The sequence below is a fragment of the Sinocyclocheilus grahami genome, unplaced genomic scaffold (genome assembly GCF_001515645.1).
Source record: "Sinocyclocheilus grahami isolate Dianchi unplaced genomic scaffold, SAMN03320097.WGS_v1.1 scaffold163.1, whole genome shotgun sequence".
Classification (NCBI taxonomy): domain Eukaryota; kingdom Metazoa; phylum Chordata; class Actinopteri; order Cypriniformes; family Cyprinidae; genus Sinocyclocheilus; species Sinocyclocheilus grahami.
The window spans coordinates 818,849-839,091 of record NW_015505342.1 but is presented as its reverse complement, the minus strand read 5'-3'; the positions used below and the strand labels follow the sequence as shown (position 1 = coordinate 839,091).

At 35.3% G+C, this 20,243-nt stretch overlaps 1 protein-coding gene across 1 annotated transcript in view; it reads right to left on the bottom strand.

Moving 5' to 3' along the window:
- LOC107593049 (insulin receptor-like) overlaps positions 1–19,934 on the bottom strand; it is an 85,261-nt gene extending 65,327 nt beyond the window's left edge. Inside the window, exon 1 of the mRNA XM_016282626.1 lies at positions 18,783–19,934. Within this exon, the coding sequence (XP_016138112.1) occupies positions 18,783–18,861 (79 nt within the window). The 5' untranslated portion in view covers positions 18,862–19,934. The remainder of the gene's footprint in view (positions 1–18,782) is intronic.
- Between the last annotated feature and the right edge of the window lie 309 nt (positions 19,935–20,243).

Below are 20,243 nucleotides of genomic sequence, written 5' to 3'. Positions count from 1 at the left end.
TGTAATCGCGATTAGAAATTTGATTATCAGGCTGTTGGCGTCCCTCTGCAGGCCTTTGTTGTAATGCGTGATGTACATTAGCTCTATTGTTTATAATACACTATGTATTTTAACAGTTTTGTTCAATAAAACCATATGATTGCTTTTGATACTTTATTTGAACTAATTATTATTGTCTCATTGCTATTATATATGTATTTTAAGTCATTTTAAAGGCTATTGTTCACTTACATCTATTTTTATTACCACAAAAAAATTTATTATAATTATAGGGCCTTATGAAAAAAATTTCGTTTTTTACATTTTCATTTTTCTATACTCCGTTTTAATGGTTAAATAAAATTGTATTAATCAAAAAGCCTGTCTAATTAATTGAGTTTTAAAGTTTTATCTTTACCACATTCTGTTTTCCATTATTTTTTGGATTCCATTTTAATGGTTCCATTAAATTTTAATAATCAAAAGCATCTCCAATTAATTGATTTTATTTTTTTGTAAGTTTTTTCTTCTTCCCAGAAATACTGCACATTTACATTTTTCTCCTAAATAAATTATGGTAAATAACATTTCTGGTAAATACTCCTTTAAAAAGAGTTTTTTGATTATAATTTTATTAGTAGTAGACTAGAACACGTGGACATGTTGTCATTCTTACACTATAATACTGAACTTTGATTTCAGTGATTTGGACTATGAGATGGACACTTGCTTCTTGCACTCTATGTTGCACTTTACTTTTGCTTTAAAAAAAGGATTTCATAGAAATTTGGATTTCATTTGATTTAATAAAATAGTTTAATGAAATATTCTTAAGTAAAATTGTAGATTTTTTTTGTGGGAAATTAATCGTTTAGATTAATCGATTAATCAATAAATTAGTCGATAGATTAATCGAAATAAAAATAGTCATTAGTGGCAGCCCTAGAGACAATAAAATAACTTTAGTAATTAAAATAGTTTTTTAACCACAATAAGCTGAATCTTTTTTTTTTTAATTAATAAAAGCTTAACGCACTGAAACGAGAAAACTGCAGAAAATCTAACTCAAAGGAAACTCTAAAGAAAAAAAACTTGAGAAAACTAAACTAAATATAAGAATGATAGATTGAAAACTAATGGAAAAAAATAAGCTAACCTGAAAAAGACTGTTTAGAAAAAAATTAAATTAAAGCTATATTGAAATGTATAACATAAATAAAAACTAAATCATCAATTAGAAATAATCAATTAATAATAAACATACAACAATAATATTAACACTGTTCTGATAGAAAAAGATATGTATATAAATAAAAAAAAAATTCAGTTTTTAAAAAAAAAAAATTTATAATTAAGCCTCAAATGTCAACAATACATTGGATTGGTTTCTTCTTTAAATTATAAAAAAAGTACAAATATGAATGGTATTATAGTGTTATACTAAAACTAAAATTAAAACCCTTAAGATAACATGTAGAAAGAAAAAAAACACATCTTAAGCACACAGAATAACATAAGTGGACTTTGAACGATTAATTGCCGCGTTGAACGATTACGTAATTGTGGCATCCGTAATTGTAATCGCGATTAGAAATTTGATTAATTGTGCAGCCCTACTAAAGGTTGATTAATTCGGTGAAGCTTCTTTGGTTGAAAGCAAAAGGTCATCTTTCCGAAAACTTCTCAATAGATCTGGGCCAACAGCTCCGAGACACTACAGCAGGGCCGTTTGTGAGTTTACATAAGGGCCGAGGGGCCCGCCGAAGGGGCAATGCAGGTTAAAACCATTTTTCCCCCATGCATCGGCACACAACGGGCCGAATAAAAGAGGGAAACTTAAGCTGTAACATGAGCCTCGCTTATCCATGACGCAAGGCGAGCGGGACGGTTAGCGATCACACGCATGAATGCATGTGCCAATAGCCTCTTCTGTGAACACAAACACACAGGCAGACAATGCTGCTGGAAATGTGACTTCCATAACAGGCCTGGAAATGAGGCTTGAGGGAGGAATCTTCAGCCTTCAACACCCACTCCACAATTTGATTTCACACTCCGAGTGAGCGCTTTGGCCTTATTCGACAAGAAAATGTAGTAGCCGTGTGACAATCGCAATAAACAAGCCGTCAGGAATGACTATCAAGGCCTACAGTATCCCACTGTTTATATTATGAGACACTTCCATATTTTTAGCCTCACATTCCCAATGGAGAATTTAATACGCTGCTAGCAATATTAACTAGTGCCTGGAAATTGGAGCATGATGTCAGGAAGATCACGGCTGCTCAGAGATGCCACTGCTGCAGCTAAACTTCACTTGCATTGGCTTCGTATTTCCACAAAATTCAAGTTATGGTTATAAAATTATGAAGTTAAAGTTTATGTCTACCATGGTAGACTTTACTGTTAAAACGAATCTTTAAAAAAAAGAAAAAGAAAGTGGTTTCATCTTCAAAAATCATTCTCAGTACTGTAATGCAGTAATTAAATTCATCCTGTCTGGACAAATACATTTTCGTAATTAAAATCAGAATAAATATTTGATTTTAAATATAACAATAAGTTTTATATATGTGTATAAGTCCAAGTCTAACTTTACAGTAATGGAAATTAGAAGGAAAAAAAAAATAAATAAATAAAAAATTATTAAAAAAAGAGAGAAATGGGGTAAAATGTGCTAAGTCTGTCAAGAAAATATAATTCCGTGGTTATAAAATGCAGTGGTTATAGGCTTCATTTTCTTGCAAAATATAATTTATTTAGTATTCAAAAGCAAAAAAATAAATAAAAATCTGAATTAATTGTATACTTATTTAATAATGTAATAAATGTAATAATTTAATAATAAAAGTCTACTAAAGTCTAACCTTATAGTAATGAAAATTTTGATTTAAGAAAATTTGAAATTGTGTGAAAATGTACTAAACTGCAACGAAAATGTCACGAGAGAAAACTCTGGAAAACTAAACTAAATATATCAATAATAGATTGAAAACTAAGGGAGAAAATAAGCTAAATTGAAAATATAGTTTAGTAAAAAAAAGTTTAACTATATTAAAATATGTAATGTAAGTAAAAACTAAATTAACAATTAGAAACAATAATAAACATTTAAAAATATTAACATTGTTCTGCTAGAAGAAATAGATTTTAACTTAACTGTATTGTTAACTGAAACTAAAAATAAAAAAGGTTTCTTGAAATAAAATAAACATTAACTATAATAAAATAAATTCTAAAAAAAAAAAATTATATCAGCTAGTTTTCAGGGCAACTTTTGTCATTTAATGTACTAAATTGAATATAAAAAAAACAAAAAACATTAACTATAATAAAATAAATTAAAAAACAAACAAACAAAAAAAATTATATCAGCTAGTTGCCAGGGCAACTTTTGCCATTTGAATATTTAAAAAAAAAAAAAATTTCCATATCAGCAAATAATTCCATATCAGTTGAAAGAAATTCTGCATTATTTTTTAGTTTATACTAATTTAAGATTTATCTAAGTTTTAAATATAAAGTCTAACCTTAAATTAATGAAAATTGTAAATTAAGAAAATGAGGAACTGTGGGAAAATGGGCAAAACTGTCACAAAAATGTCAAAATGCAAAAATATTAAATACAAAAACCTTAATAGAATCACTGAAAGATAACACACAACAAACCAGAAAGCAATTAGCACTTCCAAACAACACAACTGAAAGCTACAGAAAATGTCCATGAAATGGCAGGAATGTATTCATAGAGCTTAAAATACTCAAGCTTGAGCTCAAGAATGTCCTAATTGTCTGCATCATGTAAATGTGTCGTCAGTGGGAGCAATGGAACGAACGGCTTTTTATTTAGACCAGCTTTTGGGCAGCAGAAAATGCTTTTAGCCTAAACACAGGAGAAGAAAAAAAAAAATATCAGTCTAGACCTAAAAAGCCAAGTCGCTAGTCTGCGCGTGACAAACAAGAACATGAATTCGGTCTAAAATACATTGCTTTTTGAGCAAAAAATGTATGGCGAAACAGCGAGTGAATCAAATCTCAATAGCTGTGGGGTAATTACACTCTCTCTGAAAGGCTTCTGCCTCCATTAACGCTGAAGAGATGCTAGAACACATTTCCTAGTGCTTCTGAAAGCAGCGGCGAGGCCCTCAGGTCATCGGCTTCTGACAGCAGAGGTATGTTCCTCATAGCACACCGCTCCAAAACCAGATGGGATCTGGCATTCAGACTATTTAGCTATTTCTTTCAAATCCGCAGCCTAACCAGAGCAGGCAGTCACGTTTCTAACAAGCCTCTGATAACCACCAACAAGGACTCCATAGTAGGGCTGGGCAATACAGTTAAAAAATGTATCAATGGTATAATGTTTCATATAGTTCGGTATTGATAATAAACAATTATGAACAAAACGGCATCATGTATTTATGCATTGCTTAATACAAAGAGCCGAAGCGCCATTCACACAGACTGCTTTTAAAAACATAAGAGACACCGTGAAAAGCAATAAACCTCCACAAATTCGTGACGCAATTTCTAAAAGTTTAAACTGTTTTAACTTTGCATGGCTTTCTATACATCTCTTCTGTGAGACGCGAGTGCAGCAGTCTGTCCGTCTAAAAAGTGCACTGAATATGGCTTGGTTTCGGTTTTAACCCAATCAAGATTTTCTCCGCATTGAGCTTCTATATTTCTCTAATATTTTGAATGAATAACGCAGCAGCGGCGCGTCTCGTGGGCTAGACTAACAAAACATTAAAATGCAACAACGTCACTTATATCATTATCACCGCATCTCGTGCACCATTGATGACGCTCCCTGATGCACACCTAACATTCAAATGCAAATGTTTATTTTAAATTTGACTAATATTCATTCTTTATTCACAATCTCCTCATCACAGGCATGCACAGCACTCATTTCAGCACGTGTTCGTGTGTGCTGTCTGCGTCACTCATAGCACGTGCCTATATCATGCACTATATCGAACATTTTTTCTATCGTTATCGAAGAAGGTGTACCGTCGATAAATAGCGATACCGTTTTAATCGCCCGCTACACCATAGTAAGTGTAACAGTTAGCGAGGTTTGAATTTGTAACTTCTCTGAGAAAATCTGACAATGCAACAGTTTGGCCAGAAACAAATGTAAACAAAATTCAAACACTCAATATCGGCCACTGTGTCTAAGAATGTGAAACAAACAAGCTTTACATTATGAATTTCACATATTTTAGAACGTAAAAATGCACTGATCTCAAAACATACATATTTGAGTATTTTTACAATACATGCTGCTTACGAGCTAAACTCACTCCAAAAGTTTGCCTGAAAGCTGTCGGCTCCAGCAATGCATTTCATGAAAATTACAGTCAGACTCCAAAGATTTAGGCCAGCAGTGAAATGATTAAATATTTTTTTTAATTGTTCAGGTAACATAGGACCCTATGATTTAAGCGATGCAGAAAATGTGGATGGAATCGCAAAGTCCATTCATAAAAATGGAATTTACTTCATAAAATCTTGCAGAATTTGATTGTACACGTAACACTGTATTTGATAAATATGTATTAATTCATAAATCCAGAACAATTAAAGCAAACAGAGAATTTCTTAAATAGCTATAGTTTTTTTGTAAAAATTAATAAATAAATAAATAGTAAAAAAACTTAAATTAAAGTTAGTTATATTCAATTGATTAGATATTGTTGATTATTAAAACATAATTATAACATTAAATAGAAATCCAGAAAAAGGAAAACAGATTTCATAGGGCCCTAAAAAAAGTATAAAATTTGTTTTACTTTTTTGTTAAACTTTTAATTTTAATAAATAATTGTTAAAATGTGTTTCATGGTTTTGATTAATAATACATGCTTTTTTATTACAAATTTTTTATATAACTATTAAAACGAAATACAGAAAAATTAAAAGGCAACCAAGAATTTCTTCTTTTTTTTTTTTTTGGAAAAGTATTGTAAACATTTATGTTAAACTATTCAAATTTCTATTAATTTAACTGATTAGACATTCTTTTTGATTATTAAAATTTAATTATACCATTTAATTATACCATCCCAGAATTTGGGGAAAATAAAACAGAAATTGCATCTCTTAATTCAAACCTTTGGTAGCAAATCCATCGCTTTCAACAAATTTTCAAGACAATTACTGTCAGACTTAAGAAATATTTCAACTGTTCATCAAGAATTATAAGTTTGTTCATTACATCACATCTAACCATGTGTACAGCATTAATTAAACGTGTCACGCTAAACAGCTTTGTGCCATTTTGTTACACTGTGTTTGAACACACAAACATGTTTTGCATTGACGCTCCATAAGAAACACATTTCTACTAGCCGCTGTACTTTTTGCAGTAATGCACATTAACCTTTTACTAGGACAAATGCAACAGAAAATGTGTGAGGACTTGTGCTATACGGCATAGTGTGTGTAGTGGGGCAAGTGAGTATAAAGGATTATTACGATGTGGTTTACAGCAATACTATCAGCATTTGCTGCAGACGTGAACGCAACGCAACAGCGTTTTCCACAGCGTCTTGAAAGCAGGGATGCAGCTGAGGAAGAAAAGCTGCAAAGAGCCAAAGAGACAAAAGCCAATATTGATGAGTTCCTCATTGAGCAGTTGTGTTTGGGTGAGAGCGTGCGAGATGAATATGGCCATTGCCCTGCAGCCGCGGCTGGAATCAGTCCATGCAGTCACCGCAGGAAGAGGAGCGGCCCATCGGCTGCAGGGAAACACAGGTCACTTTAATGGGCTGTTTGTCTGTTCTGGAGACCACCGGCTCAGACTGACTGCTGCTGGGTAAGACCACGTCTACCCATAAACCCACACGCTCCGTCAGACTCTATGGCTCATCGGGAAGCAGCTTTGGGAAGCGTGTGTTTATCAGGGGTAAGTGAGGACTCTAGTGAACCCGGAGTCTAACAAAATCAAACAAAACCAAATATTCAAGTAGAAAAGAATTCAATAAAACCAAACTGGTCCGAATAGAAAACTATAGCAGAGCCAAACTGACCAGAAAAGAATGAAACTAAACAAAACTGGGAGAACCAAACCAAACCAAACCCAATAGAATCAAACAGCAACAAACTAAATAAATAAATAAAATAGAATCCAACAGACATAAAAAGGACTGGAATGAACCAAATAAATATCAAAAACATCAAATCAAAAACAAATAGAACCAAATGAAACCCAATTAAATAGAATAAGGAAGAATCAAATAGAACCGCAAAGTATTTGGATTATTTTCCAAAGTAACTAATAAACCAAGTAGAATAGAATCCCCAAAAAAACAAATCAAACAGAAAGAACCAAATACATCAAAACTGAATACATCAAAATAAAAGAAGAAACGCAAGAACAGAAAAGAAACAAAAAGAACAGAATTCGACATCAACAGAACAAACTCAAAGAGAATTGGATCTCACCACATAGAAAATAAGAACTAAATAGAACCCAATTGAACAGAATCCAAAAGAAACTGAATCAATTAGAAACAAACAGAATTGAATTGAATGGAATCAAACAGAAACAGAAGGAACCAAAAGAGCTGAACAAAACAGAATTTAATTTAATTTTTAAATTACATCCAAAATAACTAAATAAATATAATCAAACAGAATTGACTTCAAGTGAAACTGTCGCAGTCCAAACTACTTCATAGCATAGAGGAGCCCTTCATAAACAATGTCCAATATTCAAGCGTTTGTGAATATTTTCGAGCGTGTACCTGCAGCATTAGACGGCAATGAAATATCAATTCATTACACCGGGACTGGCAGCTCAACTAATATTTCCACTATTTGTTTTTCCGTTAGACTTCCCTGGACACTAAACAGTTTTCGATTTTCAGACACACGGGGGAGCATGTTGGTTTTTCCATTCTGGAGATCCTTAACCCAAGCAAGGTGGACGCGTACAGAACCTGCAGATGCAGAGAAAGCAAACCCACAAATCACTCAGTGTCGCCTCAATGGACCTAACAGACCCAAAACCCAAGACTGGATGGACAAAAGGGGGCATATTTGGATTTATATAGCAACAAAGCAGCGTCTGCTACACAAAAAACGTCCAATTTGTAGAACATCTCTGCAATCCAATGTCAAGAAATGGCATTTCTGGCAGTTTCGCACGTGACGCCACCTTCTAAGCATCTTGCCAACTACACAAGCCCGTTCAAATCTCTCATGGGCAGTTGGGCACTTGACAGACGGCTCAAAGTTTGCTGCTTTTAAACGTGTAACATGGCAAACGAAAAGGGAGAAAGGGACTAAGCAAAGCAAACAAATAAAGCTCAGCGGGTGTGCTTTACTATTAACAATAGATACTCTGTTTCCTTCGCCACTGTAGTAAACCACAGTTAATTTCTCGCCCTGGTTGGCTGCCAAATGCAGTATGAGCCGTCGCCTCGGCGCTTGGCTCGCTGCAGTGTTTGGACACATTTCTGAAGTTTTCCTCTCACGTTGAAGCATCTGACACAATGAAAGACTAAAACGGTGGGAGAAAGATTGTGTCGCGAAACGTTTCGTCTAAAATGATGCCAGCGAACGGGTGACGTATGGCTGAATGTAAAGATATACAAGGCTCCAAAAACACTGCATTCAAGTTGTGAATAAATTGATCATTAGATCTCAGTTTTTCTACTGCAAAAAATCATGTTTAATTTCAAGTACTTGCTGTTTCTTTGTAATTATTTGTGAAATTTACTAGCAATTTCTGAGAGAAAACTTTTTTTTTCCACTTCCAATTTTTTTCAGTGCAGATATTTCCAACGGTTTTTTAGACTTGTTAAACATTAGAATTACTTTAAAGTTAACATGAAAAATTTGGTGACATTTAATAATACCAAAAAAAACACTAAAACATTTTAAATACTAAAAGTGAATTTAGGCATCATAGCATTATAAATGTAAAGTTTGACTCATTTATTTATGAATTAAAACCATATCAGCAGCAATAGCTATTCATGTCAAAACAATTATGATTACAATATCATTTCAGTACATTGTTTAACCCAAGCAAGGTGGACGCGTACAGAACCTGCAGATGCAGAGAAAGCAAACCCACAAATCACTCAGTGTCGCCTCAATGGACCTAACAGACCCAAAACCCAAGACTGGATGGACAAAAGGGGGCATATTTGGATTTATATAGCAACAAAGCAGCGTCTGCTACACAAAAAACGTCCAATTTGTAGAACATCTCTGCAATCCAATGTCAAGAAATGGCATTTCTGGCAGTTTCGCACGTGACGCCACCTTCTAAGCATCTTGCCAACTACACAAGCCCGTTCAAATCTCTCATGGGCAGTTGGGCACTTGACAGACGGCTCAAAGTTTGCTGCTTTTAAACGTGTAACATGGCAAACGAAAAGGGAGAAAGGGACTAAGCAAAGCAAACAAATAAAGCTCAGCGGGTGTGCTTTACTATTAACAATAGATACTCTGTTTCCTTCGCCACTGTAGTAAACCACAGTTAATTTCTCGCCCTGGTTGGCTGCCAAATGCAGTATGAGCCGTCGCCTCGGCGCTTGGCTCGCTGCAGTGTTTGGACACATTTCTGAAGTTTTCCTCTCACGTTGAAGCATCTGACACAATGAAAGACTAAAACGGTGGGAGAAAGATTGTGTCGCGAAACGTTTCGTCTAAAATGATGCCAGCGAACGGGTGACGTATGGCTGAATGTAAAGATATACAAGGCTCCAAAAACACTGCATTCAAGTTGTGAATAAATTGATCATTAGATCTCAGTTTTTCTACTGCAAAAAATCATGTTTAATTTCAAGTACTTGCTGTTTCTTTGTAATTATTTGTGAAATTTACTAGCAATTTCTGAGAGAAAACTTTTTTTTTTTCCACTTCCAATTTTTTTCAGTGCAGATATTTCCAACGGTTTTTTAGACTTGTTAAACATTAGAATTACTTTAAAGTTAACATGAAAACTAAATTTAGTGACATTTAATAATACCAAAAAAACACAAACATTTTAAATACTAAAAGTGAATTTAGGCATCATAGCATTATAAATGTAAAGTTTGACTCATTTATTTATGAATTAAAACCATATCAGCAGCTATAGCTATTCATGTCAAAACAATTATGATTACAATATCATTTCAGTACATTGTTTAGTACAGAACCTGCAGATGCAGAGAAAGCAAACCCACAAATCACTCAGTGTCGCCTCAATGGACCTAACAGACCCAAAACCCAAGACTGGATGGACAAAAGGGGGCATATTTGGATTTATATAGCAACAAAGCAGCGTCTGCTACACAAAAAACGTCCAATTTGTAGAACATCTCTGCAATCCAATGTCAAGAAATGGCATTTCTGGCAGTTTCGCACGTGACGCCACCTTCTAAGCATCTTGCCAACTACACAAGCCCGTTCAAATCTCTCATGGGCAGTTGGGCACTTGACAGACGGCTCAAAGTTTGCTGCTTTTAAACGTGTAACATGGCAAACGAAAAGGGAGAAAGGGACTAAGCAAAGCAAACAAATAAAGCTCAGCGGGTGTGCTTTACTATTAACAATAGATACTCTGTTTCCTTCGCCACTGTAGTAAACCACAGTTAATTTCTCGCCCTGGTTGGCTGCCAAATGCAGTATGAGCCGTCGCCTCGGCGCTTGGCTCGCTGCAGTGTTTGGACACATTTCTGAAGTTTTCCTCTCACGTTGAAGCATCTGACACAATGAAAGACTAAAACGGTGGGAGAAAGATTGTGTCGCGAAACGTTTCGTCTAAAATGATGCCAGCGAACGGGTGACGTATGGCTGAATGTAAAGATATACAAGGCTCCAAAAACACTGCATTCAAGTTGTGAATAAATTGATCATTAGATCTCAGTTTTTCTACTGCAAAAAATCATGTTTAATTTCAAGTACTTGCTGTTTCTTTGTAATTATTTGTGAAATTTACTAGCAATTTCTGAGAGAAAACTTTTTTTTTTTCCACTTCCAATTTTTTTCAGTGCAGATATTTCCAACGGTTTTTTAGACTTGTTAAACATTAGAATTACTTTAAAGTTAACATGAAAAATTTGGTGACATTTAATAATACCAAAAAAAACACTAAAACATTTTAAATACTAAAAGTGAATTTAGGCATCATAGCATTATAAATGTAAAGTTTGACTCATTTATTTATGAATTAAAACCATATCAGCAGCTATAGCTATTCATGTCAAAACAATTATGATTACAATATCATTTCAGTACATTGTTTACAATAACTTAATTTTGTCTTAAAAACAATCAACATACAAAAAAATAATATATATATATATATATATATATACACACACACTTAAAATAACAATAACGACAATTGTACACTAAAAATGTTGCTACAATTAGTTATTTGTTGAGATTACTTAAATATCCAACTTAACTAAAGTTAACTAAACGTATAATTTTAAGAAAAAACACATTACTACTTACTCTTATGTTGAATTTTAAGTTTAACTAATTGCAGCTATCATTTTTTAATCTATCAATTTAAGGCAAAGTTTGAAAAGGGTATATTCATTTTTTACATTTGCAAAGATTACATTTAACAGTGTTTTTAAATGATTAGTGCTTTTTAAGATTAACTTTAAGTCGGCATTTAATGACGGCAAATGTAATCTAAATGTAAAAATAGAGGAAATTACCATGCACAATTTCAAAATAAAATATTGTTCAAAAACAGACATTTGATCAATTTCAAATGGCAGTATATCACATTTCCACATTTTCCAACATTGATAATAGTATGAAATGAGAAAAAAAAATTATTTCTGAAGGATCATGCGACACTGAAGCCTGGAGTAATGCTGCTGAAAATTCAGCTTCACATCACAGGAAAAAATTACATTATAAACTATATTAAAATAGAAATAGAAATGTCACAATATTACAGCTTTTCCTGTATTTTTGATCAAATAAATGCAAACTTGGAGAGACCTCTTATTTCAAACATTAGGGGGAAAAAAATCAAAAAAATGTTGACCGTTAGTTTAGCATTTTATGTTGACTGAAACTGTAGGTCAAAACTTATTGCGTATAATCAAAAAGCTACACAAAGAAAAAACTGAGCTTGCTAAATCAAGTTTACCGATCAAACATTATCTATGCATAACCGGACTGGTGGAAAACAAGCAGTCGATGAAGGTGAATGAGTTTGTGTTCACACTTATAAAGCGTCCACGGCCGAATTATTGTAGCTGCTCATTGTTTGTATGTGTTATCCAGGCAGGATAGCTGCAAATACGTGTTGTGTGAGGGGAAAAACAAAACGGTGAATGACGGCGAACTCTCTCACCTCCTCTTAAATGAGAAAAACTCCAGGGCGACGTGCTGCCTGACAGCAGTGCTCGGACACCAGGCCATAAACTCACAAAGACACCCGCGTGCATGGCCTCGGGGGGGGACCGCTGCCCAGCGACGGGAAGGTTCACTTTTGTAACGTGGTCTATGGAACTTGAGGCAAAATAGAACTAAAAGTAAAGCAAATAACCTCTTTTTATCAGCTGTTTGGACTCTCATTCTGACGGCACCCATTCACTGCAGAGGATCCATTGGTGAACAAGTGATGGAATGCTACATTTCACCAAATCTGATGAAGAAACAAACTCCTCTACATCTTGAATAGCCTGAGGGTGAGTAATTTTCAGCTAATTTTCATTTTGGTGAACTTTGGTGATTCCTTTAATGCTTGTTTTCATTCATTGCTTCAGAATCTTTTCCTCCTGAGCTATCTGATAGTATTTACTCGCAGTGAGCGGGGCAAGATAATCCTCATTTCATTTACCCACAAAGTAAAACAAATTAATGTCACCCCCTTAACCTTGTTGAAAGGTTTATTGGCAGAATAAAGATGAGTATCACTCAAATGTATGGGTCTGTAAATGAGGGAACAGCCATGCGTTTCAACACACACAAGATATGCCGTTCAGTACAAAAAAAACAAGCCTGTCTTCACCTATTAAATTATTTTATATTACACATCCTCTAAAAACAGCACTAGCAGTGCTAACCACTGATGAAAAACAAAGGTTCCTGCGGCTCAACTTTCAAAATAATATAATTTAGCTTTAATATTTAACCCATTTATATTTCAGTTCCTTATTTATGACTGTTTGAGAGGCAACATGAAACTAGTATTGACTTTCATTTCCTAAAAGCACAGTTCACTCAAAATGAAAATTTGCTGAAAATTTAGGGAGCTTTCACACTTTTTTTCCAATTGCCTGGTCCGAACCTCAGTTTGATTGGGTCCTCTGCTGTGAATGGGTGCCGTCAAGGAACATTAAGCCATTTTTAACTTTAGAAATTGCTTTAGAAGATTGCATTGCTAGTTGACTAATGCAAATTAAACCTTATTTTTAAGTGCTACCCAATGGTTTATTCCAATTATTATTAAAGGAATAGATCACCTTCAGTTGCTGGTCCCCACTGACTGGAAAAAAATAAACACTATGCATGTCAATGGGGACCAGCAACTGAAGGTGAACTATCCCTTTAATAGATGCAACAAGTAAATGTCACCGCAGTTTTATAAAAGCAATAAGCCTCAAAATTAAGACACACAACTTCAATTTTGATTTCTCCCTTGGGATCTGATTAATAATTAAGGTAAAAAAGAACCCGGTTACAGCCACGACAGTTCTCAAAATACATGCAAGCCATCAGGTAGCATAACAGGGCTGCCAAAATTCTCTATAGCCCACAAATGCTAGAGACAAGCTGTCTTTTCACTCTCTCATAAGTGCTGAAAAGACCCCGACTCAATGCTGATCCCCACATTACTAGCATGGTTTGACTGAGACATTATGGCATGGGATCGCTGACAGATAAAGCCGGATGGATACAAACAGCAACTGGGTCATCACATCAGATTTTTCAGGCGTGTTGTAAGAGGCATCAACCTCATTTGTGGCCCACAACCTGACATGGAGAACAGTGTCAATAAAAGAAACAAGCCACCATGAATCTTTAGTCAATGATTATTGAGTAGAGGCCTGACTATGTGAAGACTGAACAAGTCAACAGGTCAGCAGAATACGTCAATGTGGAAATTACGGTCTCTGAGAGGTGGAATAAGGGCAGGTTGTTCGGTTCATGCCCTGGAACATCTTATTCTTGACAGGGTAAAGCGAGGATGTAGAGTTAAAACTGATGTGTTCGTAACAAGATCACAAACAGAAAGAGTGGTTTAAAACAGTCTAATCTACATCATAAAACCTTCCTTTTCCTTGATTTCTCAGCAATTTAAAACTCAATTTGAAGTTATATAATGAGTATCAAAAAGGTTGTTGCTTATCTTTCATAAATAAAGCTATATTTAACTTTATATATTTAGACAGAAAGTATTTAACTTGATCTCTTTGTAAAAATGTATAATACATATGTTGCGAAATGTGTATGAAAAAGCGAGAAAAAAAAAAAAAAAAGGGATTAAAGGCACGTTCATGTGATAAATATATTAGCTTCTACACCAGCGCAAAATAATGTTCTGTTTATTCGAAGCAAGCGTTGCAGTTTTGACGTCTATCGCTTTAAATTCTCGAGCTCTTTAAAGCAGGATGGATTCTCATTGGCTGTCAATCTTTATCGTTAATCAGCTGGAAAACATCATTCTGAAAGTGATTCCAATTATATTGTTTCTCTGTCGTTATTGTTACAGTTATGATGTGGACTGTGCTGTTTGTTTAAAATAAGAAAAAAACCTGTATCTTCATCGTTATAGCTCTTTATGTAAACTTGTTGCTTTTCAAAAAAAATTTAACGAAAAAAACATGGAGTGTTGCTTTGCAAGTTTTTTTTTTAATAAACAGCAACTTCTAAAACTTATAGGGATGCACCGATATGAAAATTTTGGCCGATACCGATAACCGATTATTCTTTATTTTTGAAAGCCGATAACCGATATGTTGGCCGATAAATCTATATCCAAATTGTTATATACTTTTTGAGAGCCTGATTACAAAAAAGGTCTCATCATTAAAAGCCACATCCCAAACACTTCAACATAAGCAGCCTAGTTTGAACGGTGTACGTTTTAAAAATATTTTTACTCTCCCATTACCAAATTTAGTCATAAAAAGTCTTACAAATAAATAAAATAATGCATAAATAATGCAAACAAGTCAATGGACATCATTACACGTGTAAAGAATCAAAATGAATGTGCCATAGATCAATAAAACGGAATAGCCTCTGCACGGACAATAATTAAATGATTTTAATTACTAAACCATATTGTTGATGAAAATAATAAGAGAAAAATACAAGTGGTTGTTGTTATTAATAATATATCAATGATTTTGAAAAAGTAACAAATTAATACCACTGTTTTAAATAGCAGCCGTTGAGCTGCGCGTGCTGAAGCTGAAGAGCTGAATGAACATGGTAAACTGAAGCGTTTTGCTGGCAGCTTATTTAACTCAAGGAAATGCATCCTGAGATTAATATTAATACAACATAAACATAATATTACAACTTATATATGTACAAAATGACGCAGTTATTGCGTGCTATAGTCAGAATGTGTGATCCTGTTGTGGATGCGCTCTTCCCATAACAACGCGCTGAAACACAGCAACTAAACCCAAAGAATTCACAACGTTTTATTATAATAATGTTCTCATTAGAATGTTATATACACGACATTCCCAATCATAGTTATTAATGTTGTGCACTGCTGTTTGAGCTGCGTGCACTGAGCTAAAGATGATCACCGGTAAACTGAAGCGCTCTTTTTAACTTAACCAAACGCATTCTATATGAGATAAATCAGATATACATCAAATAAACACAATATTACAACGTACAATTGCACAAAAGGCTGCAAAGGATTATTTATCGGCTTTAAGATATCAGCCAAATTTTCTTATCAGGCCGATACCGATAACAGGAAAAATGAGCATTTATCGGCCGATACCGATATGGTGGCCGATATATCGTGCATCCCTAAAAACTTACAAAGAAAAGTTTACAAAAGCAAGCGATGTTTACTTTGCACTTTCACAAAAACGTTTTGCAAGTTCTCAAGCTCTTAAAAGCAGGATGGATTCAGATTGGCTGTCAATGTTTTTATCGTTCATCAGGTGGACAAAAATGTTGTCAAAGTAATTCCAATGATTTCACCACTATGTGCCGTTATAGTTATAGTTGTGGTTTTCTTTTAAATTCGGAGAACTATATCGTTAAAGTTACCGTGCTTGGTGTGAAAGAGCATTAAGCGTTGTTTTTCCACAAATTTTCTTTTTTGCAATTAAGGGTTTTTTTTCACGAAAAAGAAAAAACATGCAAAACTTTCCAAAACATGCAAAACGTTTTTCCGAAAGAAACAGCAGCTGTTACTTTGCATGGTTTCTTTTGCAAAAATGTTTTTTTTTGTTGCCGTTTATCTTTTATTAAACAACTTTCATTAAAACAAGCACCACTTTTTTGAATGAAAAAAGCAACATCTGTGCATTATTTTATATAAAATGATATACGCAATTTCTATTACTTTTGAAGTATTTTTAATCCATGCAAGCATTGTAATAACTAATTTAAAATAAAAATAATGTATGCAATTTATGCATGTATTTAAAGTTTCAAAGTTCCTATATGTGAACATGAAAAACATTTTGAAGTAAGAACCTCTTTAGATTTTTAACAAACATCTCTGATCTTATTGTGTGCAAATCATCACTGCATATTATGTTTAATTTTATTATTGGTCATCAAAACAACTTTGTCTGAAATTACATTTCCACTGAGAAATATTTCAGATTCGGAATTCTGATTGAATGAGCCACATTCGAAGTCACTGTAAAATTACTTTTAACATTTTTAATAAATACACACATTTTATAAAGTAATTTTTTTAAATGGACACATGCATGCATTTAAAAAAAAAACTCTTGTATGTGAATGCATGACAACTCGGTTTTGGAGTAAGAACTTCCGAGAAAATGGCCACACACCAACGAACAGAAGCCTGCGAAAATGCTCCGGTTTCCCGGGAAAAGCCCACCCTGGAGATTCACAGAGCTGAACATAGAGCTCACATGCTACATGGCAAATGTTCAGATACATGACCTGGAAGACAAGAGGTCAGCAGGTAGCAGACGCCGAAATGAGTCCCGAAACCCTCAACGGCAAGAGCACCTACCTAGGGTGGGCCACTTCAAAGACATTCCACACCCTTGGAATTTTGGGAGACATACCAAGCAAGGCAAACTACAGAGTGTCAGAAGATCCCAAACAGGTCCATGGAGTCAGTGAGGCCAACGGTAATGTTAAAACTATTCCAGCGTATTTTAATATTCTAATATTTTTGAGTACAACCATAGATGTCTTCCAAAAGAGTAACGGCTACAAAAGATTTGGAAGCTCAGATTTGGAACCAATCTTGGGAAAATTGTTTCAAATAGAGCAAAATTGTTTTTTTTTAATTGCTCATTTTGCCAAGTTTCTTTCTTTACATGAAAAACAAACAGATTGCATGGACATTTATCATGTTTCTGACAGAAAAATCACACCACCTGCAAAAACCTGATATTTTCCAGTCTACAGTTCAAATGGCTCACTGCGATACAATGGTTACCTATAATAAGGAAGATCTATTTATCTCCAGTCCAGACCATTATTTATAACACCGTGTCACTATTGCAGGCATCAGTCCAGCACTTCCTTGAGACGGCAGCTCTAAAAAAACATTAACAGCCCACTATTCTAAGTGTGCCCATAAAAGTGCCTATCCTAAATTTAAAATGATGTTCAGAAATGGAAAAGCTGAAGGGGTTTAGATACAGTAGCTATAAATTTCACAGTAATAAAGGATCTAAATGCGTGTAGAAGCGTCTCCATTTAACATATGAATGAATAAAACTTTGCAACACTTAATAATAACTTAATTACTTTTGCAGGCATATCTATATCTCTCTCTCTCTCTCTCTCTATATATATATATATACACACACATTCATGTATTTATACATTTTGAAATATTTAAATGAATATATTTATATAACAATAACTATTATGAATATTTTAAAGCATATTGATTTAAATACACACAACCCACTGTTCTGTTAAGTATAGTATCATGTTTGATATAATTAATAAGAAAGAGTCATTCATATTAATTATCATCGCTATACAGAATTAAACGTTATTATAAAATGTTAGGCCTACACGATTCTTTTCCTTCTCATTTGGGAATTTCATAATTGATATCACACCGAAGTCGATTTGGATACATGGAGAGAAAGGCTAATCCCGCACATTTATGGGGTCTGGGATTCTTCTGAGGGCCTCGACTTGTTTACGCGCTTCCGAATCGAACGTGTCGTGAAGAGCGTGCGCGTGCGTCTCCTCGACTGGAATCCAGGCATGCGCGCGCTCGCGAATCCCGCCGAGTCCAGTCACGAGCGCTAATCTGGCCTTTTGGGCTGAACGCGCAGAACGCCAGGCCTAAGGAACGGCCCATTTTGAGAGGAAGCTGGGGGGGGGGTACGATTTATAAAAACATACGTTTAACTACAATCATAAGAGTTCATAAAACAAATGAGCTAAATGGCAGCTTTATGAAATATATGACACATAAAATGGTTTCGAATTTTCTAATTTCAACACACAAGTCATTTTAAAACAATCAAATCCGTGCGGCATCCCTCGCCAACACATGTAGGAGCTGCCCGAAGTCTACATACAGTGAATTCCACAAGTTGTAAACTACAGCACGCACACATAACACATAAAGATTTGTGCATTAAAGCGAGTTAGAGCGTGTCGTGACTTACTTTCTCCATGTAGCGATCCGCAGAGGCACACGATGTAGGCGAAAGTGACCAAAACAACCACAGATGTGTCCAGCCGCATTATGCTTCGCGACACGTTTTAGTTTTCTTGGAAAATTAAATCCACCTCTGGTGTGTCCATAAAACGGTCGTCGAGCAATAAAAGAAAATAAAACCTTGATTAGCCTATATCCAGGCCCCCCAAAAAAAGTCAGGGACAACTTAAATGAGACCCCCCAAGAAGGGGACCCAGGGGTCCAGCGTGCTTCAGTTAAAGATAATGTTCAATTGAAGTAGTTGCTGCCTACGCAGCATTAGAGAAATCAGCATTAAATAAAATTATCCTGCATCCTAAATCATTTTGAAAGCCTTTTCGGATTCATCGTTGCTTTCAGTAGATCAAGCATGAAAACCGTGCATGCATTTCTTCCGTGGACTCAATCCCACACTTCTAGGAATGAGGTACCCTTAAGGGTACAGTACATTGCAACTTTTTCATACCCGTGTTTTAACTTGAAAATTCACGTAATGTTAATAATACAAACAGTAGTGCTGATATGGTAGGCTACCCCGGGTTGCTTTAAAAACAAAAATATCTCAAATGTTCACAGAAAAGCTTCCCAATAGGCACAAATTCCAATAATATGCCTGATTTGAACGTCTCTAAGGGAAAAAAAACTAAAAATAAGCGTTATTCCACAGGTCGTTTCATGCACTGCCAAATGTTCCTATCAGAAGAATGGGCATCTCCTCATCTCCATATACACATGCGCACACACTAAATGATTTGTTTGCTATTCCACGGTCAAAAAAGCCACCGTCTTCTAATATTAAACATCCACACACGTTTGTGTAAAAGCGTTCAGAGCCCCATAAACACCTGGATATTCCCCTAAAGCCTTCGCTTCCAGAAGCACAATGCTCCCGAAGTGTGTGAGCGTACGCGCGTCGCGTTTTAATCTTCCACGTTAATCAACAGACCAGCGTCAAACGCGTGCTCGGCCTGCCCAGAAAACCACTCAGTTCCGTCCACAAGACCTCGGTGTGCGGTTTCGATGAACTCATTGGCGTGGGAATGGGCTGAAGGTGGGGAAAACTTCTCTCGTGTTGTCGGCGGTATGGTCTCTCCCTGTGTACCTCCACCAGTAAACAAGTACTGCCAGTCAGCTGGGGCAGAGCAGCGGTGGAGCCGGAGACACGGGGCGGATCGGGGCTGCTGGAACGGAGTCAGGAGTGGAGACTGTAACGCCCACATAAAGAGACTTTTAATCTTCCACGTTAATCAACAGACCAGCGTCAAACGCGTGCTCGGCCTGCCCAGAAAACCACTCAGTTCCGTCCACAAGACCTCGGTGTGCGGTTTCGATGAACTCATTGGCGTGGGAATGGGCTGAAGGTGGGGGAAAACTTCTCTCGTGTTGTCGGCGGTATGGTCTCTCCCTGTGTACCTCCACCAGTAAACAA